General features: G+C 39.0%; 1 protein-coding gene across 2 annotated transcripts; it reads right to left on the bottom strand.

Annotated features, from left to right (window-relative positions):
- Nucleotides 1–800: 800 nt before the first annotated feature.
- LOC133796422 (uncharacterized) lies at nucleotides 801–4,886 on the bottom strand. 2 transcript variants are annotated; one of them, XR_009875438.1, is made up of 4 exons: nucleotides 3,991–4,886; nucleotides 2,112–3,907; nucleotides 1,378–2,015; nucleotides 801–1,277 (listed from the first exon to the last, which is right to left on the bottom strand). XR_009875438.1 is itself a non-coding variant. In XM_062233929.1 (3 exons), the coding sequence occupies exons 2-3, from the start codon at nucleotides 2,616–2,618 to the stop codon at nucleotides 1,761–1,763; spliced, it is 762 nt and encodes a 253-aa protein (XP_062089913.1). In that variant the 5' UTR covers nucleotides 2,619–3,907; nucleotides 3,991–4,886; the 3' UTR covers nucleotides 801–1,760. The 2 variants fall into 2 exon arrangements, 1 of the variants encoding a protein (XP_062089913.1); XM_062233929.1 differs by having other exon boundaries at nucleotides 801–2,015.
- Nucleotides 4,887–26,965: the final 22,079 nt, after the last annotated feature.

The following is a 26,965-nucleotide window of genomic DNA, read 5'->3' as shown; positions in this document are numbered from 1 at the left end:
TATTAATTAAACTCTTTAATCTAATAATCTTCTTTATTAATTCCATGATTACTCCACTATAAATGTGGAATTGAACTCTAAGTATTTATAGAATTATATTTACAGAGTTTTCTCTAGTAGTCTAATGATATAATCAGTATATGTAGTTTTGTCCTCCACTATTGGTTCGTTAATTAGAGCTGGTCAAAATTATCGTTTTGCCCTTCTAATTACTTCTTTATCCTTAAGTACCGTTAATTTACTAGCGAATAATTAATCTATAATCTAATTATAGATTTGAGCTCAATAACTATTCAGTTCCAGAATCAACCCTTAAAGGAACCAATATTCGATCCGTAAGGAAAATATGGATTCCAATATTATAATTCATGTTCCTAGCCATCCATGATATTGAATCTCCAAAATAAAAGTCACTAGCCTCATTATTCTAAAAGACCTTAACGAGTAAACTAAAAGATCCAATAAACATAAACAGGAGTTCATGAATATTCAGGATTTAGACTGATTTACAAATGATCATCTATTATGACAGGAATTAAATCTTTACGTCAAACGACAAGTTTATAAAGACAATTAATTATCATTAGTCCTCTCATATATAATTTCTATTATATGCAACACATTTACTAAGATGTCTATCCACATTAGTAATCCGAATCTCGATTACTTGCATCTCGTATACTTAGCAAACCGTACTAGTAACCATTCATTAAAGATTCATTACTTTAATATGTTACTGACTATTTTATTCATTATATATGATCTTAATTCTCTCGTACTAATACAAGATCATATTCTCATGAATGAATAGAGAATTTTGTTGATATTATTATATAATTAATTCAAACAATAATTATAACATTCAAATATAATAAAATTAAACTTTTATTTAAAACCAATAAAATGACTTTACATGCTTTTAGAGCATTAATCCTAACACCAACTTGGCATGTTGAACCACCTGCATCATAAATAAGCCCAATTGGATCCCCAACTTCCCTTAGCACCTGGATATGCTCGTTGGGGTAGTAGATCTCGAGATCACCAATCTTTTCTATGTGTGTATCAGCGTTGTACTGGCCCACCGTCAACCCATGATCGTCAAAATATCCTTCCAGGAAGTCATGTTTATCTTTCAGACTTTGGGTATCACATTGGATTAAGCATTCCAAGTAGTAGGCTACATCCGTTCGACCCATAATGCTCATTTTCTGTTAAGCACAGTATCTATCCAAAATCAAAGCCTCTATGCAATCTTACTGACTCATTTATAGTTTCTGTGTAAATAAGTCAACGAATAAGTCCATCTAATTTGTAATGAATAAGAAAGATCATATTAAAGTTAACAAGCAATTATAATAGGATAAAAGCGATTACATTTCCCAGATTTTGGACTATCGAAGTAAGTTGTGCCATTTTGTTATTCAAGCGTGATACTTCCGCTGCATGATCAGAGCGAAGGCGATCAGCTTCTTTATGAGACTTTTCCAAATCAGCCAAAGTAGATTTGCAACATTTGTCTTTGCTTTCGAGCGTTACTTTGGCTAACCTAGCTTCTGATCGTAGTACATCTACTTCCTCTTGAAGAACGAATTTAGCAGACTGTAGGCTATCGCGTAACTGCTCTTTCTCTTTGCAAGCTTCAAGCAGAATTTTAACGATAATTTTGTGAGCTTCCTTTGTCTTTTCAACTTCTGACTTAATCTTGTCATCCTTTGTAGAAAGTTCATCGTATTTCCTCTGCCAGTCACTGTTAGATACTAACTTTGCATCCAACTCTTGGCATTTACTTTTGAGTTCAGAGTAGATAGTTTGGGTCGCTTCAAAATTTTGTTCTCTTCAGCTCGCTTCAGCCTGTTCTGCGTCTTGAATAAAGTCGTTCTACTATTGCTGACACAGTCTAGCATGGTCCTCCGGGCAGATCTGTGCAGCTTAATATCCATATCATAACGTTGATGAAAAATAGACAGGTCATCATCAGCATGCGACTTGTGCAGCTCTTGATAAAATTTGGTCTGAACTATTAATAAAATTAGAAAACTAACTAGATCGCGACAGATTGTGCAATTCATCTAATTGTTAATGAGAAATTAAAATGAATACAACTTTACCATAGTAAGGTGCACTTCTAGTTGTTTAGCGACAAAAGAGGGAGATAGCGAACTCCACATTCGAACCGTAGAAGTCGCGACTTGCATTGGAGACAACTCTAGAACTTTTTCCTCATCAAAAGAACTGCAGGACAGAATTTCCTCTGCCCTTGCCACAATTGACTGTATAGAAGACTGAACATTCTTGCTATGCTCTTTGCTCAGGCCAATCAGATTCACAATTGCATCAACTTTGCTTTGCACAGTTGATACACTTGGGGGAGGAATGCTAACGCCAGTGATTGGAACATCATTGGTAGTGCACACAATAGAGCTAACAGGAAGGGCAAGGTCAGAAGAAGCAGCAGTGGCCATGCTAACTTGTATTGAGGCTAGAGCAACTTCTTCAGAAAGCTGAGCAGTAGACACCATGGGAAGTGATGGTTCGTAAACAACCGTGTTAGTGTTGAAGGAACCATAAACATCAGGGAAATCTTGTGAAAGCTGAAAATATTGGAAATCATCCATGTTTAGAACCCCAAGACTCTCACTTGTAGTGAGTGCAGAAAAATTAGGGGTGCCAAGTAAAACAGAACCCAAGTGTTGCTCAAGAGCATTCAGTGGGGTGGAACATTCTGCAGAAACTGGTAAGACATGGCGACAAGGATCAACACGATCGACAAGGGGAGCAGAAATATTCAGAGTTTGGATGCCACTAAGTGGCAGAGAAGTTGATTCAATAATTGGAGGATCAAATTCAATGGAAGGTGAGCCCGTGGGGCAACTGTTGTAGAAACTATGACAGAATCTGATGAAGGAATAGAGCTTGAATTTGGTAAGGAAGTGGAAATTCCATTTGTGGGAGAAGGACGAAGAGAACTCGACCCCGTGAATGGGGCAGTGATATTTCTAGCTCTGAAGAGCACGTCATGGAGTTCGGGATTAACTCTCCTTTCTTGGTCAGAGCGTGGAAGAAGAGATGCCAAAGGCGGTAGTTTTGAAGATGGAGAATTAGTAAGAGTAGGGGGTAAAGAGCCCGTGGAAGAAGCAGAAGGGGACAATCCATCCTTATTCTTGGAAATAGGAGGGAGTGTTATACGTTTAAGGGTAGGAGGAAGTTCTGATGGTTCAGTATGAGCAGATGATTTGGAAGACTGTTTGGTTTTGCCCAGTTTGGAGCCTGAATTCTTAGTGCCTTTATCTCTCTGAGCAAGAGTTTTACTTTTAGTCCGGTGGGCGATGGGGAAACTGTGAACTCCGCAACATCTGAATGAGCAGCATCACTTGACACAAATGCAAGAGAGGGATCAGCGCTGGATGGGGTGATCACTAAACTGTTGAGAGATGTAGAAGCCAATGTGAGGTCGGGATGATCATCTAATGAGAAAGATCATGAAGGGGAGTGAGTGCTCTGAGCAGGATCAGCATCATAATTGTCCTAAAAATTAGAGCTCGCTTCTTGAGCATCTACAAACTGCACAGAACCAGTTAAAATCATGCCCTAAAGTGTTGAAATCTCATTAAGAGGAAATGGGGCATAGTGGGAAAAATTGAGGCCGACGGTATAAAATGATACACACGCCAGATACTTATCATAATATTGTTGTTCCACTTGGTTGTCGCGTCCAACAAAGGGGAAAGTAGCATGGAAATCAATAGTGTGGGGGAAACCGAGTCTTGACATGTAGCTCTTAAGACGACTCTTGAACAAGCGCCCAATGGTAGTAAACACATCCTTGTGGTCAAGAATGATTTTGAGAAAATGGATTTGGGACTCGCGCTACGAAGACCATGCAACGTTTGAAGCCATTGAATTTCTGGCCAAAAAAAAAACCAAGGTGTAAAGAAAAGCGACAACAAAGCATGCATGTAAAGAACAATAAAAGGAATAGCAACTAACCTTTCTGGAAAACCGCGGCAAAGCGAAGATGTCATTGGGCACATATGGGAGGTACCAGTCTCCCCCGACCCCAAAAGGAAGCTCATTCCAATGTTTATTAGTCATCGCATGATCTTTGAACATAAAGTGTTTCCTCTGGGGAGTAAGGTAGTAAGTGTTGAATGAGCGATCATCCTGAGTTTGATTGTGTAGAGTGTGAGATAAGCATGAGCAAATTTCGTGAACAGAGATGGAGGTTTTGTAAAGAGGCTTGGTCATAGCAGCACCACATACTGATTGAATGGCATTTGGGATGAGCTGCATCAAATCAATCTGGGTAATCACTAACAGATGAATCAAAAGGGGAGGAATCGAAAATTGGATCAATTTCAGATGTTTGGGCCCAATAACGATTTCACCAAGGGTGCAAATGTCTTTGAAGAGCCATTTCTTGAGCTCTTCCTCAGTTAAACGATAGATAGTAATGCTAGAAGGGAGGGTGCACTTGCATTCTAATTCGACACACTTCGTCATATTTTTCAGTAAGGGTTTTGGGGCTCTTGGTAGGATTGACGACCGAAGATGAAGACGATGCCTTAGATGAAGTCTTGCTAGAATGTTTTGAAGCCATGAAGGAACGATTACTAGAGAGAAAAAGATATTTGTGGCAAAAGAAAGAAGGGAGCATAAAACTCTTAGTCAAATTTGGGCAAGATGAAAGAATGAGAACTAAATGGCAATCGGGAATAACGATTTGTGGAAAAATGCAGAAACTTGAGAAGAGAGAAAGAAGATTAAAAGGCATGGCAGTTATGGGAGAAAGAAAACTTTTCCTGCATGATTGACTTAGAATTTGAAAGATGGGACTGGTAATAAATGCTTGACAGGAATTCGTACACGTGTAAGAACGAGAAGAGGAACACAGAAGAGAGGTAGAATTAACGAAATATTAATCGCCTTTATCCATTGTCAAATGCTTAACATGGAAAAAGGCGAAGGGCAAGTGTATGGAAAGAATTTTGTTATTATTGATGTGTGTTGTGTTTGGCTTCACATTTTATCTAATCCTATTATGTGCTCACCTTATTCCTAGCTTGGTCAAGTCTTTATGGATAGTGTCATAACAGAATTAACTAACATTCTGTTATGACAGTCTTGGACATCAAACTTAGGCTAAGTCTATAAATAACTTCCTATCCTATCGAGCAAGAGAGAAATACAACAACCAAGTTTAGAGAGAGTTGAAAACACCACTGTTTAGAGAGAAGAAAAGTTTGAGAGAGAAACTTTGAGGGTTGTAAGGAGAGATTAGTGTGTCTGATCTAATCCTCCCATGTGAGCTTTTCTGTAATAGAAGCACAGCTTCTTTTGAGTGTTCAAATCTGTCAAAGACAGATTCAGATTGGTGTAACATCTTGGTTGAATTTGCAATAAAGATCTCAAGGCCCTTAAGGGCTGTTTCTGGCCGTGGAGTAGGCAAGATAATACTTTGTTATCCTTGTTCGAACCACGTAATCTCTACTCTTCTTTACTGTTTTATGTTTGTTTTAATTTATCCATGTTTTTGTCTTGATTTACATACTTTTGAGATTAAGTTTTAATGCTGTGATCTCTCTTTGTTTTTGTTTCTGTTGTTCTTGGCACTGAGCATTTCACAACAAGTGGTATCAGAGCACCAGGTTCGCAATCTTCCAAGAATCAGTCAAGAACTTCAAGCAAGATCAAGATTCTTGTTCAACAATGGCTTCCGCACGATATGAGGTTGACAAGTTCACATGGACTAATGATTTTGGATTATGGAGAATCAAAATGAAGGCTTTGTTGGTCCAGCAAGGGATATATCAAGCCATAGACAAAGAGGAGTTAAAGGAACTTGAAGATGACAAAAAGAAGATCAAAGAAATTGAAACCAAGGCACATAGTGCCATACTTCTGAGTTTGGGAGATGAGGTACTCAGAGAAGTCTCTGATGAAGTTACAGCAATAAGTTTGTGGGAAAAACTTGCATCAATTTACTTGAAAAAGTCTTTAGCCAACAAACTTTATCTAAAGAAGAAGCTGTACACCTTGAAGATGGAGGATTCAAAGGATCTTCGAAAGCATCTTGATGAATTCAACAAAATCATCTTGGATCTCAGCAACATTGGTGTAAAAATTGAAGATGAAGATCAAGGGATTCTGTTGTTAAGTTCCTTACCAAAATGTTATGAACATTTTGTGGATACCATTCTTTATGGGAAGGATACCTTGACAATGTCAGAGGTCAAGGTTGCTCTGAATTCAAAAGAGATTCAAAAGAAATCAGAGGAAAGAATGGACAGCAATGGTGAGGGAATGTTTGTGAAAGGCAAACCTGGTACAAGGGAAAACAAAGGTGGAAATCACAAGACAAACAGTAAGGGTAATCACTCTAAGGGAAATAGCAGTGGTCAAAGACCTAAACCGAGTTCCAGCACAAATTCAAAGGCAGGAAAACAATCTATTATTGCAAGAAGGAAGGTCATTTCAGAGATGAGTGCATGGCCCTCAAAGCAAAGCTTGACAGGGAAAAGAAAAAGGATTATGGTGATGCTGGTTGTGTTCTTGATGGTTATGAATCTGCAGATGCTTTAGTTGCATCATGTCAAGCCACTAGTGATGAGTGGATCTTAGATTCAAGTTGTTCTTTTCATATGACACCTAACAAACATTTCTTTTGCAGCTTTAAGGATCAAGACAATGGCTCAGTCTTGTTGGGAGATAACAAGGCCTGCAAGATTGCAGGAATTGGCTCAGTGCTGATCAAAATGCATGATGGATCAGAAAGAGTCATTAGAGATGTAAGGTATGTTCCTGACCTCAAAAGAAATTTGTTATCTATTGGTGCACTAACTCTTAAAGGCTGCAGCATCAAGATTGATAGCTCTCTTAGAGTACTAAAGGATTCCACAGTTGTGATGAAAGGCAATCTCAGAAATGGGATTTATTATCTAGATGGTAAAACAGTTACTGGAAAGGCTGCAACTGTTGTCAAGAATAATAGCATGGATCAAACCAAGCTATGGCACATGAGATTTGGGCATGTCAGTGAGAGAGGACTGTATGAGATTGAGAAACAAGGCATACTTAAAGGTAAACTTGGTAAGAAATTAGATTTCTGTGAAAACTGTGTTTATGGCAAGAGTTGCAGGTTGAAATTCCCAAAGGCTAGGCACACGACAGCAGAGAAATTGGACTACCTCCATTCAGATCTCTGGGGTGCTTCCAGAACCAAAACCATAGGTGGGGCAAGCTATTTTCTAAGTATAGTTGATGACTATACCAGAAAGGTTTGGGTTTTCTTACTCAAAAACAAAAATGATTCTTTTGATACCTTTGTTAATTGGAAAACTTTGATAGAGAATCAAACCAGTAAGAAAATCAAGATGTTAAGAACTGACAATGGTCTTGAGTTTTGTTCTGATGAGTTTAACAAGTATTGCTGAGAAGTGGGAATAAGAAGGCACAATACTGTAATCAAAACCCCTCAACAAAACGGCATAGCTGAGAGGATGAACATGACTCTTATTGAAAGAGTGAGGTGTATGCTCAATGCTGCAGGGTTAGGAAAGCAATTTTGGGGTGAAGCTTTAAAAACAGCGTGTTATCTCATCAACAGGTGCCCTTCAACAGCTCTAAATTTCAAGACACCACAGGAGTTTTGGATAGGCCGTGCACCAGGAATTGACCATCTGAGAGTCTTTGGATGCACAGCATATGCACACATAAGACAAGACAAATTAGAGCCGAGAGCATTGAAATGTTGTTTCATTGGATACCCTGATGGGGTAAAAGGATACAAGCTATGGTGCTTAGAAGAAGGTTTCAAAAAATGCATCATCAGCAGGGATGTGGTTTTCAATGAAAATGAAATGCCCATGAAAAGGAGCAATACTGAGAATGGTGTTCAGACAGAAAACACTGGGAATGTCCAAGTTCAACTTGAAGAATCACCTGAAAAGGATCAAGTTGAGAACTCAGAACCTGAACAAGTAGATGAAGAGGAGACAGATCAAGGTGGATCACAGGGATATCAGCTTGTTAGAGACAGAGAAAGAAGAGCTATAAAACCACCAGATAGGTTCGGTTTTGCTAACTGCACCGCTTTTGCATTAGCTTCAGCAGAAGAAGTGGTGAGTTCAGTTCCTAGAACCTACCAAGAAGCTGTTAACTGTAAGGATAGAAAGAAATGGCTTGCAGCTATTGATGAGGAGATGACATCGCTCAAGAAGAACAAGACATGGGTTACTGTACCTAAACCACCTGGACAGAAACTAATTGGATGCAAATGGATCTTTAAGGAAAAGGAGGGTCTACCAGGTGAAGAGACTAGGTACAAGGCAAGGCTAGTAGCTAAGGGTTTCAGTCAAAGAGAGGGAATTGACTTCAATGATATATTCTCTCCAGTGGTAAAGCAGTCCTCAATCAGAATCATGATGGCAAAGGTAGCAAAATTTGATTTGGAAATGGACCAAATGGATGTTAAGACAGCTTTCTTACATGGAAAGCTTGAAGAAGAGATCTATATGGCTGAACCAGATGGATTCGAAAGTAACAAGCCAAATCAAGCATGTCTACTACTGAAATCTTTGTATGGACTCAAACAAGCTCCTAGGCAATGGAATCTAAGATTTCATGAGTTCATGACAGAAACTGGTTTTACAAGGAGCAGCTATGATCCTTGTGTTTACTGTAATAGTGTACCAATCTGGTTACGATTATATGTTGATGATATTCTCATCATTGGAAAGGAAAGACAAAAGATTGATAAGCTCAAGCAACAACTCAGTACAGAATTTGAAATGAAAGATATGGGGGAGGCAAAGAGAATCCTTGGGATTGATATCAGAAGAGAAAGACCTACCAGAATCACCTTGTCTCAAAGAGACTACATACAGAAAATGTTAGATAAATTCTGCATGAGTGAATCAAAACCAGTTACCACGCCCCTAGCTCTTCATTTCAAAATTTCACAATCTCAGGCTCCAAAGACAGAAGAGGACAAAGCTCAAATGGACACAGTTCCATATGCCTCATGTATGGGAAGTTTGATGTATTGTATGGTATGTACAAGGCCTGACCTTGCTTATGGATTGAGCATGGTCAGTAGGTTCATTTCAGATCCAGGAAATGAACACTGGTCTGCTGTAAAGTGGATACTAAGGTACCTTAAAGGTACAATGGATCTTGGATTAGAATACAACAATGACAGCAGCATTCAAGGCACTGAAGTCTCAGGATTTGTAGACTCTGATTATGCAGGAAGTATTGACACTAGAAGGTCAATAACAGGGTATGCATTCACAGTCTTAGGTGGATGTGTTAGTTGGAAATCCAACCTTCAAAAGGTAGTTGCCCTGTCCTCAACAGAAGCTGAGTACATGGCTGCAACAGAGGCAATCAAAGAAGCAATCTGGCTAAAAGGGTTCACAATAGAATTGGGTTTCAACTCAAAAGACATAGTAGTGCATTGTGACAACCAAAGTGCACTACATTTGATGAAGAATCCTATGTTTCATGAAAGGTCAAAGCATATAGATATTAAGCTACATTTCATTAGAGATGTGATTGCAAAGGGAGAGGTACAAGTCAGAAAGATTGGAACCAAGGAGAATCCTGCAGACATGTTAACCAAGTATGTTCCTCTAGCAAAGTTCAGGCTTTGTCTGAACTTGCTGAACATACTCAGCTGCTGAGCAATACAAGACCAGAACAGTCCCTTTTTCTCTCAGGGTCTCATCACTCAAATGTAAAGCCAAGGTGGATGATTGTTGTGTTTGGCTTCACATTTTGTCTAATCCTATTATGTGCTCACCTTATTCCTAGCTTGGTCAAGTCTTTATGGATAGTGTCATAACAGAATTAACTAACATTCTGTTATGACAGTCTTGGACATCAAACTTAGGCTAAGTCTATAAATAGCTTCCTATCCTATTGAGCAAGAGAGAAATACAACAACCAAGTTTAGAGAGAGTTGAAAACACCACTGTTTAGAGAGAAGAAAAGTTTGAGAGAGAAACTTTGAGGGTTGTAAGGAGAGATTAGTGTGTCTGATCTAATCCTCCCATGTGAGCTTTTCTGTAATAGAAGCACAGCTTCTTTTGAGTGTTCAAATCTGTCAAATACAGATTCAGATTGGTGTAACATCTTGGTTGAATTTGCAATAAAGATCTCAAGGCCCTTAAGGGCTGTTTCTGGCCGTGGAGTAGGCAAGATAACACTTTGTTATCCTTGTTCGAACCACGTAATCTCTACTCTTCTTTACTGTTTTATGTTTGTTTTAATTTGTCCATGTTTTTGTCTTGATTTGCATACTTTTGAGATTAGGTTTTAATGTTGTGATCTCTCTTTGTTTTTGTTTCTGTTGTTCTTGGCATTGAGCATTTCACAACAATGTGGAATTGTAAATCAAATGATGGAAGAAATGAAGATTCTACTAAATATAAAAAGCAAAAGATTGATGAGCTTTGAGCACAAATGATTGACCAATTGGACGAGCTCTGAGCTCAAAAGATTGAATAGATTGATGAGTTCTCAGCTCAAATGATTTAACAGATTGATGAGCTCTGAGCTCAAATGATTGAATAGTTGGATAAGCTCTGAGCTCAAAAGATTGAATAGATTGATGAACTCTAAGCTCAAATGATTGAATAGATGGATGAGCACTAAGCTCATATGACTAAACAGATCGACGAGCGCTGAGTGCATAATGATCTCCCAGATTAGTGAGCTTTGGACTCAGTATAGTGAGATAGGTTGATGGACACAAAGCTCAAAGTAGATGGACAGAGCGAAGAGCTTAAGGTTGAAGTTGATCGAAAGGATTGATGAGCTTTTGAGCTTATAATATGAAGAAGAGAAAAAGGCGGGAAGAAAGTTAGTGAAGCCAAACACATGGACCAATCACGATAAGCTTTTCTAACCTTGTTCTTTGCCATTTTTCTATAAATAGTAGAAGAGGGACCAAGTTTGGGACCTTGAAATTTAGTTTAAAAAAATTTCACATAGATTGGGGATTGAGTAAAAGAGCATTGTTCTGACTTAAGTATTGGAGTGTATATTGCAAGTATACCTCTTATGTTTTCTCTACTCACTCCATTGAAGAAAACATTTATGCTATCGGTCATGCCAATAGAATTTGTAAGTTATTCGCAATCTTCATCAACAAATGAACAATCTCAAATTCCTAAAGGTGTGAAATTCATAAGACTTGAGAGGAAGATTTTGACCCAAACAATCATATTAAGCATACCAAATTAATTCGAATTCAATAGGTGATCACTATTTGGAAAGCATTGAGAACAAATCAATATAAATAATATATATGGACTTCAAACTAAGGATTAAAAACAAAAAACTTATTCATAAACATAGGTTTTCATTAGATCTCTATAAAAAGAATTTTGTCCATCATCATAATAAAAACATTCTTATAGAATTGCAAATATGGTTTTGCATTTCAAAAGAAAAATGTATGAGTTTTATATCCGTCTTTAATTCTTCAATAATCATCACTCTCTCTTGTTAAACACTGCAAAACTTGTGTTCCATACTCATAAAGCCTCAATGATTTCTCAATTTGATTCTACAAGTTCTTCTCTTTTTAAGCTCAAAATATCATTTAAAGAGTATTGGGTTCGCGATGCGATGCAAGTTTTGTCATACCAGCGAATCCAATGTTGCCAAAAGAAAATTTTCCTCTTTGGGTCACTCTAACAAATTTGATTATGTACAAAATTACAATAAAGATATTTTCCTATAAAATTTTTCATGAACAATATTAAATTAAGTGAAAATATTGCTAATATAAACCAAATGAACTAAACTAACAAAAAAACTCAAAAGAAAATAAACTTAAAACATACTAAACTAACGCAACTCGCAAGATCTCCAACCAATAAAAGAATACAAATACTTAGATAAAGTAAAGAAAAGTAATTCGATTTCATAGAGTTAATATTACAATAAATTTATTTTGGTCGTATGTCAAATAAATTTGACTAAAGTTATAATATTTGATTTATCAAATTAGATAGTATTTCCGTATTAATTAAACCACGCGATTTAAACAAGTAATGAAGCAAACAATTTCTAAAAAAAAATTCCTATATAATTTACAATATATATACACATATATATATATATATATTTACGTACGGTATATGCAAATAACATGCTTAGTATATATATATTGTTACATTAGTGTATCGTTTATGTATAGTATCTAATATAGCAATAAAAGCACCTTAGGCTATTTACTACACTTTATAAAATTGAAATTTTTTAGTACTTTAGCACAACATATAGGGATATATCCTCCTCCAAAACATCATGTAAAAATTAATATGGTTAGTATATAAATTGAAGTTAATATATTAATAGATAATATCAAATGTAAAATAAATAAAAAATAAAAAATTGATCCAACCTTTTCTCTATAAAAATAGGGATAAAAATGAAATAAAAATTTACTAAATAAAGTATTACATTGACACTAATTTTTGAACTAGTTTTGTACGAAAGATATTGGATTATTAGATAGATTGGATTACACTGTTTTAGAATTGTACTATCTTTTTGGTGTAGGCAATACTAAATTTATAATAAAAATAATTTATTGTAATTAAAAAAATTTAAATAAACATAAAAAGTAAATATAAATAATAATATTTTAAAAATAATATATATCTAAAAAGAATTTAATTTATATGTGTTATTATTTTTAAATAAAAGAAAAGCTTTTTTAAGTTAAAAAATTATTTGTACATACAATAAAAATCAATATATAATATGTTATATATATATATAAATGGGCCTTCAAATTATATCAACACACTCTTTTTGTAGTATATAGTCCCCAACTAGGGGGACTATTTTGGTGGATTGACAATTATATCAGTCCTCCAAAAACTCAATTATTGTCCAAACATAGTGCTAGAAAATTTTGTCTAGCCCTTTTCATTAGCTCCAAGGGCCAAACAACATTATTAATAATAATAAAAAAAGTTGAACATTGATTTCATCAGGTTTAACAATGTTCTATTCCTCCTCTTTGCAATACCATTTTGCAGCTTAACACTTGATGCAGTGAGCTAAGATACAATCCCATGCTTAATTAAGAAATCATCGACTTCATTGTTGAGGTATTCTCCAACAAAACGTATATTTGGCATCTAAGATTTGGCAAATTTGTAATATCCAGAACTTGGGTGGTCAAATGTCAAACTATAACCATCATCGGAAAATAGTCCTTATAAATTATAACGCCCTGAAAAACCAAGACTGTTACATTGTGTATTTTGAAAGAGTGTAAGACTTGCTAATTAAGTCGTTTGAACAAGAATGTGATCCTAAGGTCAACCATCAGATTAGGGTTAAAAGATTTTGATCATAAATGGTTAATTTTCATTAAAACAGATGTTTGATACAAGAGATCCCAAAAACAGGGTATAAGTTGTAATTTACATTCCTCAAAAGTTAATACAACCAAAAGCCATTCCAACGGAAAAATACAAATTTTAGAGCTCTGTCCCTGTAACTATCCCTAGGCCGTGGCAGTCGAGCAGCTGACTATGTACACACCACCCTTAGAGCTCTGCAACCCATGCTTGGTCCAGTTTCCCTTTTCCTTTACTTGCACCACGTAGCACTCGTGAGCCAAGACCCAGTAAGAAAACTATAAACAACAAGCACACATAGCAACAATAGTATTCAATCAATCTTAAGTCAATCAGTTCAATTATATAACAGAGTACGAGCATTAAACCAACCAATGGTAAACATATAATTTCAAGTACATATCTTAGCCAGTTACACAAATGTTCAGGGTTGACACGCTTAGGTCGAGCCCTCTGTTTATCTAGCTGACCCCGGCTCGCTTAGGCCGAGCTGCGTTCAGTATGCTTGTCATCAGTCCTGGCACCCTTAGGCCATTCATTCTTATATAATATAACAATCGTACAATCACACAGTACATGTATTCAATTATTGGGAACCTCAGTCCCGTTCACAACCACAAGGGTACAATTTTCTTACCTTGAATCCCGAGCGAAGAATAAAGAGCGGTCCCGAGCACGATCCTCAGTCCTGAGCCTTAGCGATAAACTTAGTTACAGTGTCAATGAGTAACCATCAATTCTTAATCCAAATAAATATTTAGGAAACAAAAACTAGCCTTTGAGACCTTGAATTCTACTAAACCGGGTAGTAGAATTCATCCCGAGCACTTAGGTTTGAATCCCCGAGCCTCCCCGAGCCTAAAACCTTGTTTGCCGTTAATTTCACATTTAGGACCGCGACTTGCCCCTAAGGGCCACGACCCACCCCTTACACAGAGGCCAAGTCCTCCCTGATGTAGGACACGGGCCGCGACTTACACCCCTCCAAGTCGCGGCGCGCTAGGCAAATAGAGGTTCTCAGCGTCCTAAAGAATGCGGGCCGCGGCGCCTGAAGAACAAGGTCGCGACTCGAGCCCCTAAACCCAGAAAAACCACACTTTCCAGCATTTTTTTTTCTCGAGCCTAACCCCAAATTCATACCCCAAATGACCAGCTAAACTCAGATTTGATCCCAGAATTCCTATCCTTATATCCCAACCATCATAACCAACCCATAACCATTTTCTTACACCATTCCACATCCAAAATTAGCTAACAACTAAAACTCATGAAAACTCTAACTTTTAACATAGTTTCAATAGAAAATTCAACATGATCAGTATAAATTCCTTACCTCAGCTTGCAACTTAGTTCCTCACCATACACTTAGTTGATCCTAGCTTAATTTCCCTTGGTTTCCAGCTCTAATTCCAACTTAGCTCCTTGAATTTTCCTTCTTCTAGCTTCAAGTTCTCCTTAGGGTTCTAGAGAGAGAGAGAACGTGAGATGAAGGGAGAGAGAGAGAGAGAGAAGGCTGCTGATGGCTGTCGTATACCACACAAATTTAACAATAATTTTTCTTTCAATACTTCCAATTATTTCAGTATAATAGCAAGCACAGGTCGAACCCACGAGGACTATCGTTCACTTTATTATTCAAGAATTAACACTAAAACTTAAAAGGGGATTTTTATTTTTAACTCAAAATTAAAATAACATAAACTAGAAAGCAAAATAAAGATTGGGATTACGATATTAAGAAACAGTTAAAGGTTAATCTCCACCCTCAACAATCATTCCTAATCACTAATAATAAATATTATTCCAATTTCTCAATTAAACTATTAACCCCGCAGATAACGCTAAAGCAGACAATTATCCCAATCTCCCTATTATAAGTAATCAAGGCGAAGCGCTCAATAATTAACTCTTTTATCTAAGCAATAAATCTATGAAGCATACAATCTATTTAGCTTAGATAAAACATTAAGTTCTATGGAAACAAGTTAATCTAGGCAATAAATTAATGAAGCATATTATTCATTTAACCTAGGTTCTATTTTTCATCACAATCAACAATTCTTTTGACTTAACTATCAATTACAATTTATCACACACACTTAGAATCCTAAACTATTAGGTGAGTAGTAATTCTAAGATGACAATTGAACAATGTAAAACCTTAATTAGTTGGCCACCTAACAAGAAATTACAAGATTCATAACATTCAATTGGAAAAATAGAAACAATCTAATATTGAGAGAAATTGAAGAAAAATATTCATTATTAATAATCAAGAATTCATGTCTTGGGTTTTGAATTAACCCTTAACCTAAAAAGAATCTACTCCATAATTGTAATCATAATCACAAACATAATTATAATTAAAATTAAAGAGATAAAGGGAAGAAAAGAACTAGATTGATGAACAAAAGTAATGTAGTCTTGTAGTCTTTTCTTCAACCTCCTTTCAGTATTTTTGTCTCTCTAAACCGTAATCAAAACTTAATCTAAAATTAACCCTAATAATTATTTATAGTCTCAATTAAATTCTAATTAAAAAGAAATAAAAAATCTGAAAACGACGTCGCGAGCCACGGCCTAGAATGAATTCTGTGCCTAAATCTGTCCCTCAGGCAGCGGCCTGAAATTTTCACGCAGCGGCCTGGCACCATAGGCAGCGACCTGAGTTTTACGCTAAGCGGCCTGTCTGGAAGAAAAACTTCTGAAATTTCAATTTCCATTTAAAGTGTCGCGGCCTGAGTTTTATGAGCCGCGGCCTACCTCCAAATTCTTCAATTCATGATCTTACAAAGCTTCCATGTTGCCACCACTTCCACCTTTCAATCCCGAAAGCTTTGAATACTCCTAAAACTTTATTTTAACTACACTTGCCATCAAAATGTCAGATTTATCATCATAAAACGCAACGTAGAAAATATGTTGTAGAATCACGAAACTTAGTTAAAACTATTAAAAATGCTATCGTAACACCATCCAAGCATAGAAAAACTTAACAAATATTAATAAAAAAAATGACCTTATCAGCTGCGAATTCAGAACACTTGGGGTGGTTTATGGCTAAGTCTAGAGTTCCCACTGTGTTAATCTCTTAACTCAAAAAGACCAAACTACCCCTTGAATTACTTAGCCCATTAATTTGTTCTAAGGGTAAAGTAGCCTTTTCCCCGGTTCCTGCTAATTCCTTAAGTGTTCCTAACGTTTATCATTAATCTCGTCGCGTCCAATTAATTACCAAATACTTCCTCGTTACTAAATAAATTCCAAAATATTCTTTAATTCGCAAAATACCCCTAGGCTTCCCCGAGTCGGGTTTTAAACCCCGCTGTGACTATTTCGCTAATCCGCTCACTAGGATCGTCTCGAGCCATATACTGCCAACATATCCACATAATAATGTGGTCTCAACCATTTAACACATATAATCATATTTTTATCCCTAACGGGCCAAAATTACAAATATGCCCTTATAAATAGTAAAGGGCCCACATGCTTATCTAATACTCATAAACATGCATATCATATATCCACATAATCATATTAGTTATGCATGCCACACAGTCACCCACTTAACAAATTGAACACACATATGATTCCAATTATGCCCTCCCGACACGCTAATCAAGGCATTAAGCCCTATTAGCAACTTCTGGTCGTTACAACTATCCCCGCCTACTGAGAATTTCGTCCTCAAAATTTATCTGAATAACTCGGGATACTGATCCCGCATAGCTGACTTAAGCTCCCAGGTCGCTTCCTCGACCCTGCTATTCCTCCACAACACTTTGACTAGAGGAATCGTCTTGTTCCTCAAAACTTTTATCTTTACTGTCTAGGACCTGAACTGGTCGCTCCTCATATGACAAATCTGTCTGTAACTCCAAATCCTCATACCTTAACACATGATTCGAATCTGAGATGTACCTCTGAAGCATAGAGATGTGGAATACATCGTGAACCCCTGATAACAATGGTGGCAGTGTCAATCTGTAGGCCACTTACCTGATCCTCTCTTGGATCTCAAAAGGTCCTATGAATCTAGGGCTCAGTTTGCCTTTTTTCCTAAACCTCCTCACCCCTCGCAGTGGTGACACTCGCAGAAACACGTGGTCCCCTACTTGGAACTCCACGTCCCTACGCTTAGGATCAGTGTAGCTCTTCTGTCTGCTCTATGAAGCAAGCATTCGAGCTTGGATCTTCAATAGCTTCATTAGTCTTTTAAACCAGCTCCAGTCCTAAATACTTCCTCTTACCCATCTCATCCCAATGAATGGGCGATCTACATCTTCTTCCATACAACATCTCATATGGAACTACTCCATTCGTTGATTGATAACTGTTGTTGTATGAAAACTCAATCAATGGGAGGTACTTAATCCAAGACCCCTCAAAGTCCAACACACACGCCCTAAGCATGTCTTCCAATGCCTGAATTGTCCTCTCAGACGTTCCATGTGTCTAAGGATGAAAGGTTGTACTGAACTTCAGCTGAGTTCCCATAGTCTTCTGCAAGCCACCCCAAAACTTGGAGGCAAATATGGGATCCCATTCTAATACTATAGATTTGGGAACCCCATGGAGATGTACAATCTCCCTCACGTACAACTCCGCATACTGATCCACAATATAGGTCGTCCTCACTGGTAGAAAGTGAGCTGACTTGGTGTACCTATCTACAATCACCCACACCGAGAATACCCAAAGGTTGTAGCAACCTCCCACAAAATCCATAGTAATATCTTCCCACTTCCATTCGGGAATACCCAAAGGCTGTAGTAACCCTGTTGGTCGCTGATGCTCAGCCTTCACATGCTGATATGTTAAACACTTGGCCACGTACTGAACTACGTCCTTCTTCATCCTAGGCCACCAATATAAAGTCCGTAGATCCTGATACATCTTCGTGGTGCATGGATGGAGGGAGTATGGTGTGGTATGGGATTCATCAAGTATATCTCGTCTAATACCCACATCCATCGGGACAAAAATCCAACCCTTATACCGTAGTAAACCTGTCTCAGAAATGGAATAATCCTTAGCTACCCCAACTAGGACATTCCCTCTATCCTCCTGGAACTGTGTATCACCCATCTGACCTTCTCTTACCCTCTCTAGAAGGGTCGACTGTAAGATAATATTGGCCAACTAGCCTAGAACCAACTCTATCCTTGCTCTGGAAATCTCTTCTGCCAACTCCTTTGATATTTGTTTAGAGCTAAATAACTGCCTCGGGCCCCTCCGGCTCAACGCATCAGCCACCTCATTGGCTTCCCTGGGTGGTAAAGGATGTCACAATCATAGTCCTTCACCAATTCTAGCCAATGTCTCTGCCACATATTCAACTCCTTCTGGGTGAAGAAATACTTCAAGCTCTTATGATCGGTGTATACCTCGCACTTTTCTCCATACAAGTAATTTCGCCAAGCTTTCAATGCGAATACCACCACTGCCAACTCCAGATCATGGGTAGGGTACCGCTGCTCATATTCCTTCAACTGTCGTGCCGTATAAGCAATAACCTTCTCATTCTGCATCAATACGCATCCCAATCCCAGTCTCGATGCGTCACAGTACACTACAAACTTCTCTCCCTCTGAAGGAAGACTCAACACAGGAGTGGTAATCAGCCGTCGCTTCAGTTCCTGGAAGCTATTTTCACACTTGCTTGACCAGATGAACTTCAAATTCTTCCGTGTCAATTCTGTCATCAGTGCAGCAATCTTTAAAAACCCTTCCACAAACCGTCTATAATATCCCACTAACCCAAGGAAGTTCCTACCTCCGAGGTGTTCCTTGGCCTCGGCCAATCTCTAACTGCCTCAACCTTGGCCGGATCTACCTTAATCCCATCTCCACCAACAATGTGTCCAAGGAATGTCACTTCTGGTAGCCAGAACTTGCACTTCTTAAATTTAGCATACAATCGATGCTCTTTTAACCTCTGCAATAACTGTTGGAGATGTTATTCATGCCCTGCCTTTGAACTAGAGTAAACCAAGATGTCATTGATGAAGACAATCACAAACTGGTCTAGGAAGTCCTTGAACACCCTATTCATTAGATCCATGAATGTTGCTGGGGCATTGGTCAAACCAAACGACATGACCAAAATCTCATAGTGCCCATACCTTGTTCGGAAGGTCGTCTTCGGGATATCCTTGTCCTTGATCCTCAGCTGATGATAACCAGATCGAAGATCAATCTTCGAGAATACCTTCTTTCCTTGCAGCTAGTCGAACAAATTGTCGATTCTTGGTAAGGAGTATTTGTTCTTGATGGTCAACTTGTTTAACTCCCTGTAGTCTATACACATTCTTAGAGTTCCATCCTTCTTCTGCACACACAAAACTGGAGCACCCTATGGTGAGAAGCTAGGTCTGATAAACCCCAAGTCTAGAAGCTCCTGCAACTGTATCTTCAATTCCTTTAACTCTGTCAAAGCCATTCTATATGGTGCCCTCGACACTTGCTCTATACCCGACGCTAACTAGATGACGAACTAAATCTCCCTATGTGGCGGAAGTCCTGGTAAATCTCCAGGAAACACATCCGAGAACTCACATACCAATCTGGTCTCTCCTGGCCCCGCTGGCATAACTCTGGTGGTATCCACCACACTAGCTAGTAAACCTATACAACCTCCCTGTAATAGGCCCTTGCCCTCAATGCTAATATCATGGGTATGCGGGGTCCATGCACAACACTGACAAAAACAAAGGGATCCTCACCCTCAGGCTCAAAGGTCACCATCTTCTTCCTGCAATCTATAGCAGCCCTATATCTGACCAACAAATCCATTCCCAATATCATATCAAAATTATCCATACTCAATTCGATCAAATCTATTGATAGTTCCCTACTATCTACCATCACTGGCAGTGCTCTAATTTATCTCCTAGAAGTTACTAGTTCCCCTGTAGTAGTATAGTCGCAAAACCTACAGTACAATACTCACTAGGTCTACACAATCTATCAATTACTTTACAAGAAACAAATGAATGTGTAGTACCAGAGTCAATCAATACAGTATATGAAGAGCCAACGCGAGAAAGATGACCTGTCACTACCGATGAACTAGCCTCGACCTCTGTCTGTGTCAAGGTGAACACTTGAGATGGAGTCAAGCTGTCCACCTTCCCTGGTTCCTCTTTCTTTGCTGTTGGGAAATCCTTCTTGAGGTGTCCCACCACCCCGCATAGATAACAAGCTTTTTCCTGACATCTGCCCGAATGGTGCTTCCTGCTTCTTGTTCACTCTGGATAACTCCTCCATGTCTCGCCGCCTCCCTGGCAGCCACCATGACCACCCCAAGCCCTCCTATCAGGACCAGCAGTGGATGAAGTGTCATGGGTCTTCTTCATCAAATCACTGGGGCCTTCGCCCCTACAGACCATGAATATGGAGGCACTGCCCTGCGAACATCCCATCTCGCAGCGTTCTTCCTCCAAATCTCATTCTCTACCTCTTCAGCGGTAAGAGCCTTCTCAACAGTCTGGCCGTAAGTCATCTGCCTAGGTGCCGACGTAATCCTCACATCCCAAGCTATCATAGCATTAAGCCCTCAGACAAACCTGTCCTATTTGGTCGCATCTGTAGCAACTAAGTCTGATGCAAACTTTGTTAACCTATCAAACTTCAGGGCATACTCTGTAACTATCATGCTGCCCTGTACCAAACCCATGAATCCATTCACCTTCGCTGCCCTGATGACAACGTTGTAATACTTCTGATTGAACAGATCTCTGAACCCATCACAACTCAAAGTAGAGACATCCCAAGTCTATCCACTTCCCACCAAATACGAGCATCCTCTCTAAGCATATAGGTGGTACAGACCACCCTGTCATTACCTTCCACCCTCATGAAATCCAGGATGGAGGTGATCATAGTCATCCACTGTTCAACCTTTAGTGAATCTGGTCCCCCCTCAAAGGTTGGAGGATTTTGTCTCCTAAACTGTTCATAGAGTGGCTCTCACTTGTTCCCAACCTCAGGTGGCTGTACAGCTAGTGCCACAGCAGGTGGCATAATAGGTGTAGCACCCCCTGACAGAGCCTGCTGTCTCAAAAGGCGAATCTGTTCCTCTTGACTCTGTAACCGGGCTTGCATATCAGCAAGTATCTACTACCAGTTCTCAGGGACTGGCGGAGGATCTAGCCCTACTCATCATCTCTAGCATCGACTCCTGTGCCGACTAGTCATATTGATCACCTTGGACACATAGCTATCCAAGTTTATCTGCAATCAATGACTCGATAGTTAGGAAATGATGACATGTTAACATTCTTCCCATGGTCCACCATTGAAACTCAACCAAAAATGTGCAATCAAGATGCAAACAAACATTTAAACATTCATTCACATGCATCAGTAAATCTAATAAGCATGCCTCATCATAATTACACAGAAGTCAAGGGCCAAGCCCTATCAGTATCTCATGCTCCCTATTAATCATACAGATTAAAACATTTACATTTTCATTTAAACATGTAATCACATGTATACGGTTACCAAACCCTGAGTCGAGCTTGTCTTTAGCGATGAGTGTACATGCCCAGCCAGTCTTCAAGAACGCTTAAACCTAGACTACTCTGATACCAAGTTGTAACGCCCTGGATAACCAAGATCGTTACACTGTGTATTTTGAAATAGTGCAAGACTTGCTAATCAAGTCGTTTGAACAAGAATGTGATCCTAAGGTCAACCATTAGATTAGGGTTAAAAGATTTTGATCATAAATGGTTAATTTTCATTATAATAGATGTTTGATACATTGGATCCCAAAAACAGGGTATAAGTGGTAATTTGCAATCCCCAAAACTTAATACAACCAAAGCCATTCTAATGACGAAATACAAATTTTAGAGCTCTATCCCTGTAACTATCCCTCGGTTGTGGCGGTCCAGCAGCTGACTACGTACACACTGCCCCCAAAGCACTCCAACTCATATGTCCTAATTTCTCTTTTCTTCTCTAAATTGTATAACTCTGTGAAACTATCCAAAATTAATATGTTCAACTTTGATAATTCTAATTGATAATTAAATCAATTAATTGAGACTATCTAGATGATTTTATCCAAGGTACAGTAGGGACCATGGGGCCTATGAAATCAGGCTCCAATAAGTTATCATAATTCTAACAAATAAATTTAATAACTTATTAATTCCTCGTGACTCCACTAAAGACTCGGAATTGCACTCTTGAATTCATAGAACGCTCTATAAGAAATATAGATACGTTATTAATTATCCATTGTTACAACCATAATTGTCACTCAATCCTCTATAGACGGTCTACAATGAGATGGGACTAAAATACCGTTTTACCCCTCATTGTATTTTATCCTTAAAACACTTAGTTCCTTGTAAATGATATTTCAGTAAACTAATATTAATTACAGAAGTGAGATCTCTATCATTTAACACCTTGAACCAAACTAAAAGGAAACCGTCGTTTCACTTCTTCATCAGAAGCTATAGATGTTCTTATCTATGATTAACACTCCCACTCAATTATACTACCGAGTTCCCAAGATGTAAGTATGGGCTAGTTCGCATGGTAAGCTGGTAATGAATAAGTCAAAGAACTTAATTAATACAATCAGTTAGAATACTAACCACTCAAAATTGAGATTGAATTGACCTATGGTTAACTATATGATATGGCTAGAATAGATAATAATGGTATGTTTACTTATTTTATTTACTATCAATATCAGTCCAGTCCGATGTAACAAATACATTCGATCTTATCTACTTTGCTAATGTTCTGGAAATAATATAATACCACAATGTGTAAGTAGATCATATCATAGATTGGCAAGTCAGTGTAAATCTTGTGTACCGACTAATCTTAGGACTAACTTATTTTGATCTTATAAGCATACATATTCCATTGTGATTACATCACTATAAATACGATTAGCTATATGCTTGGGATTTAATAGAAGTTTATATTAAACTAATAATCATGAAAATAAAACATGTGAGCAAAGTGATTGACCAAGTCAAAAAATGATTTATATTCTTTTATTGATAATAAATGAGATACAAAGAAATTGGGTTTTAATTAGGGCATACAACCCCAACATTCCCACCATATCCTCATCTGACTAGGCAAAGACATCCAGATTCTTCCTCAGGAATTCGACCAGCTCCTTCTTCCTTCTAGATTCAAGATTTTTTCCAATTTTGACAACTCTTGAAGGTACTTCTGGATTGATGCTTATTTCCTCAAGTTCTTCTATTGCTTTAAGCTGAGATCTGTCTTTGCATACTCGCGGATCAATGTCGTCCTAATGGGCGACCTTGTCATCTTCTTCTCGAGGTTCTTCCATCCCACGAGTATCTTCCATTACCCAGGACTCCTCACCTCCTTCACTTATGACCATTGCCTACTGCCCGAGTTGTGACTTTCCCTTCATAGCAATGTTGTAGCATTTTCTGGCAGCGATCTGGTCTCCTTTTACTGTGCATATCCCCAATGTTGAGGGGAACTTCATTTCCAGGTGTCGAATCGAGGTAATGGCTTCAAAAGACATCAGCGCGGGTTGTCCCGAAATCACGTTATACGCAGCCGAACAATAGATTACCATGAACTCAAGTATTTTAGAGACGGTTTATGACTTTTCTCCCACTCTAACCATCAGCCTGATCGTCCCTATGGTTATCGAACGTGGCTAACGTCCTCTTTCGTGAAAATTATTGGTTGTTTTTCTAGCCGCTGTTGTTTTAATAACCGCTGCTTCGGAACAAACTCCACACCGTTATGAGTTTTCAACTCATTAATATACCTCTTTTGGGCCATGCTGCTCATGCCTGCCAAATGAGGTCCTCCGGCAATAGTAGTTATATCTCCTTCTACTATCGGGGGAGGGTCGACCTGATTCATCTGAGCTCTAGGCTGACCTGTCGGGGCTTCTGGAGCTGGATGAGGATTCTGCCCAGCAGGTTGATTGGGAACGACCCGATTTTGAGCGTATTGGGCTAATGGTCCAGCTTGAATGGGAGTTTTAATCTCATCCTTCAGTTGTCGGCAATCATCGGTGTTATGACCGATGTCATTGTGGAATCGAAAAAACTTTGAGTGGTCTCTCTTCACCCTCTGATGCCTTAAATGCTCTGGCTTCTTCCACGGGAGGTGATTAGAATTTTCCAGGAAGATATTTTCCCGGGTGTCCGTTAGGTCAGTGTAGATGGCATAAAAGGGCATGAATTTCTCCACAGACTTATTCTTCTTTATGTCGTTCTGGTCGCCTTCACCGTTCCCCTTCATCTTATTTGTTTCCCGCATGGTTATTCTGGGTAATAGGTTGAGTCGTAGCTGCATCATCTAGCACCGCTCCAGCGGGTTGGACAGGGGCATGGCTGGTTCCTGCGATAGTAGATCGCCCCTCTTCCAAGTTTATCCACTCCTAAACTTGGACCAAGAACTCATCTACACTTTTAACTCCTTTTTGTTGGAGTTCTTGCCACAGGTCACCTCCCACCAAGATTCCTATCCTCAACACCATGATCTTAGAACTATCATCAGCGTACCTAGCTCGTGCTGCAACATTGACAAATTTGCTCAGATATACTTTCAGTGATTCACTAGGTTGCTGTTTTACATTGTCCAATGAATCGGCCTCTACACAAGCTGCCTGTGAAGCTTGAAATGCTCTCTTAAACTCGGAAGAAAACTTCTTCGACGAGCATATTGAATGCTTCTTGTATTGTTTAAACCACTGTCTGGCAAGTCTGACAAGAGTTGCGGGGAATAGGATATACCTTAGATTGAGCTTGACATTGTGGGCCATCATCATTGTGTTGAACAACCTGAGTTAATCAAATGGATATGTGTTTCCATCAAATGTGGGCATGTTCGGCATCCTAAAGCTAATAGGATAAGTAGCTGCTGCAATGTTTGGAGCGAAAGGTTTGAGCTCTTCATCTGAGTCACAATCATCCGCCCCCTTTCCAGATTAAATCCTCTTCATATGTTCCTCCATCAAGGCCAGTCATTCAAGGGTTAGGTCCTTGGTCTCTAGGTTAGCTAGGGGTTGTTCAGCAGCTCCCATCCTACTGTACGCATTTAATGGGTTGTTTCCCTTCCAAGTCTGAGCTTGGTTAGGTGGGACATTCCCATTGTCGCGTACAATAGATGGACCTCCCTCATGTTGAGTATAACTAACATCCTCGTTACGAGCTGGATACCTTCTTTTTTAAGTTCAAATGATCGCGCAGGTCAGGTTGTGGATCATACCGCAGACTTTGTGTTGATCTCAGATGATTCCTCAGGTCACTTTCAAACCTGTCTCCATGCTGGCTCCCCGTCCAGTAACTTCAATTTGTAAAACTTACGGTCTGCGGCTAAGATTGAGGACATGGATTCTTAGCACGTGCCCATGGGACATAAGTATTTAGTGACGGGGGAGGATTTCTCCTACTGTTCCCATGAGTTGGAGCATCTCGTTGTGGACGAGGTGGTGTAGGATGTCTAACTGGTGATGGGGGATACCTTATTGGCGAGGCTATCCTCATTCAATCGGGACGAACTAAATTAGCCCGCCTTGGCTCTACCCCAATGTCTTGAGTTCTTTGTACCTGGGGTTCTAATCGTGGCATAGGAGGATTTGCTTGAGCATTTTTCCTCCGTGAACTTGTCCCAGCCCGCCCTGGTGGGTTGTTGTGGGCACTCCTCGGAATCTATGAAGAAGGCACGGAGCTGGGGGTCGCAGTTTTGACCGACTGACTAACATGCTGATGATGACTCCTGTGATGACCAGTGGGTTGAGCGCTTAGGTGGTTTCGCTCTGAAGGTACAGAGCTTGGAGTGGCGGTCCTGATAGAACGACTAGGGTTAGATCAGTTATTCATGTGGAACTTATGAGATCCACTTTGCTTCTTTCTGACATTGACGTCGGTTGCAAGAGGGGGTCACCGAGCCAAGACCTCGTCGATCTGTCTATTTTCCCTAGCAAGATGGCTCCTTAATTGGGATTAGGATTCAGTGGGGGTGATGTTGAACTCCCCGCGTCTTCCTAGCCCACCGGTTGTTTCCCTTCACATTGTTGAACATCTGGGCCCCTTTCAGTGGGAACGACAGTATGATGAGCCTCCTGCCCACCAAGCTATTCCATCTCATTTTCATGCATTGATTTAGTGAGCACCATGATGAATGTCGACTGAAACTTGTGAAGTACTAATTTCCTCTCAATGAAAGCACCAAACTGTTGACGCAGTTTTCGCCAATGGTAGATTAAGAAATCTAATAGGGATATTAGTGCTAAATTGTAAACTGTAATGAAATAATAAGAACCCTCTTGTACACACATAACTTTTACGTGGTTTAGTGGTTAAAATCCACCTAGTCCACGAGACAGTATTATTGTGTTTCTATCACAATTTCTACAGAGTTTTAGTAATACAAAAAGGTAGTCCCCTTCTCTGCCCACTATCCCTGAAATTTATAGGGGAATTTCCTGGACAAGTTTGGGTAACCACATGAATAAATAAGGTATACATTTAATACAGATTATTCCCATTTACATTGGGATATGATTTGATAACAGAATAGAATATACTCCTGCTATCTCG

The sequence above is a fragment of the Humulus lupulus genome, chromosome 1 (assembly GCF_963169125.1).
Source record: "Humulus lupulus chromosome 1, drHumLupu1.1, whole genome shotgun sequence".
Lineage (NCBI taxonomy): Eukaryota > Viridiplantae > Streptophyta > Magnoliopsida > Rosales > Cannabaceae > Humulus > Humulus lupulus.
The sequence above is the reverse complement of the archived record's forward strand: the minus strand, read 5'-3'. Positions and strand labels throughout refer to the sequence as shown.

Coding starts and splice junctions, on each gene's coding strand:
- LOC133796422 (XM_062233929.1), bottom strand. CDS start 2,618: ATGGATGATTTCCAATATTTTCAGCTTTCACAAGATTTCCCTGATGTT. Junction 2,016..2,111: donor TAGAAGTGCACCTTACTATG/GTAAAGTTGTAT, acceptor TTAATAGTTCAG/ACCAAATTTTATCAAGAGCT.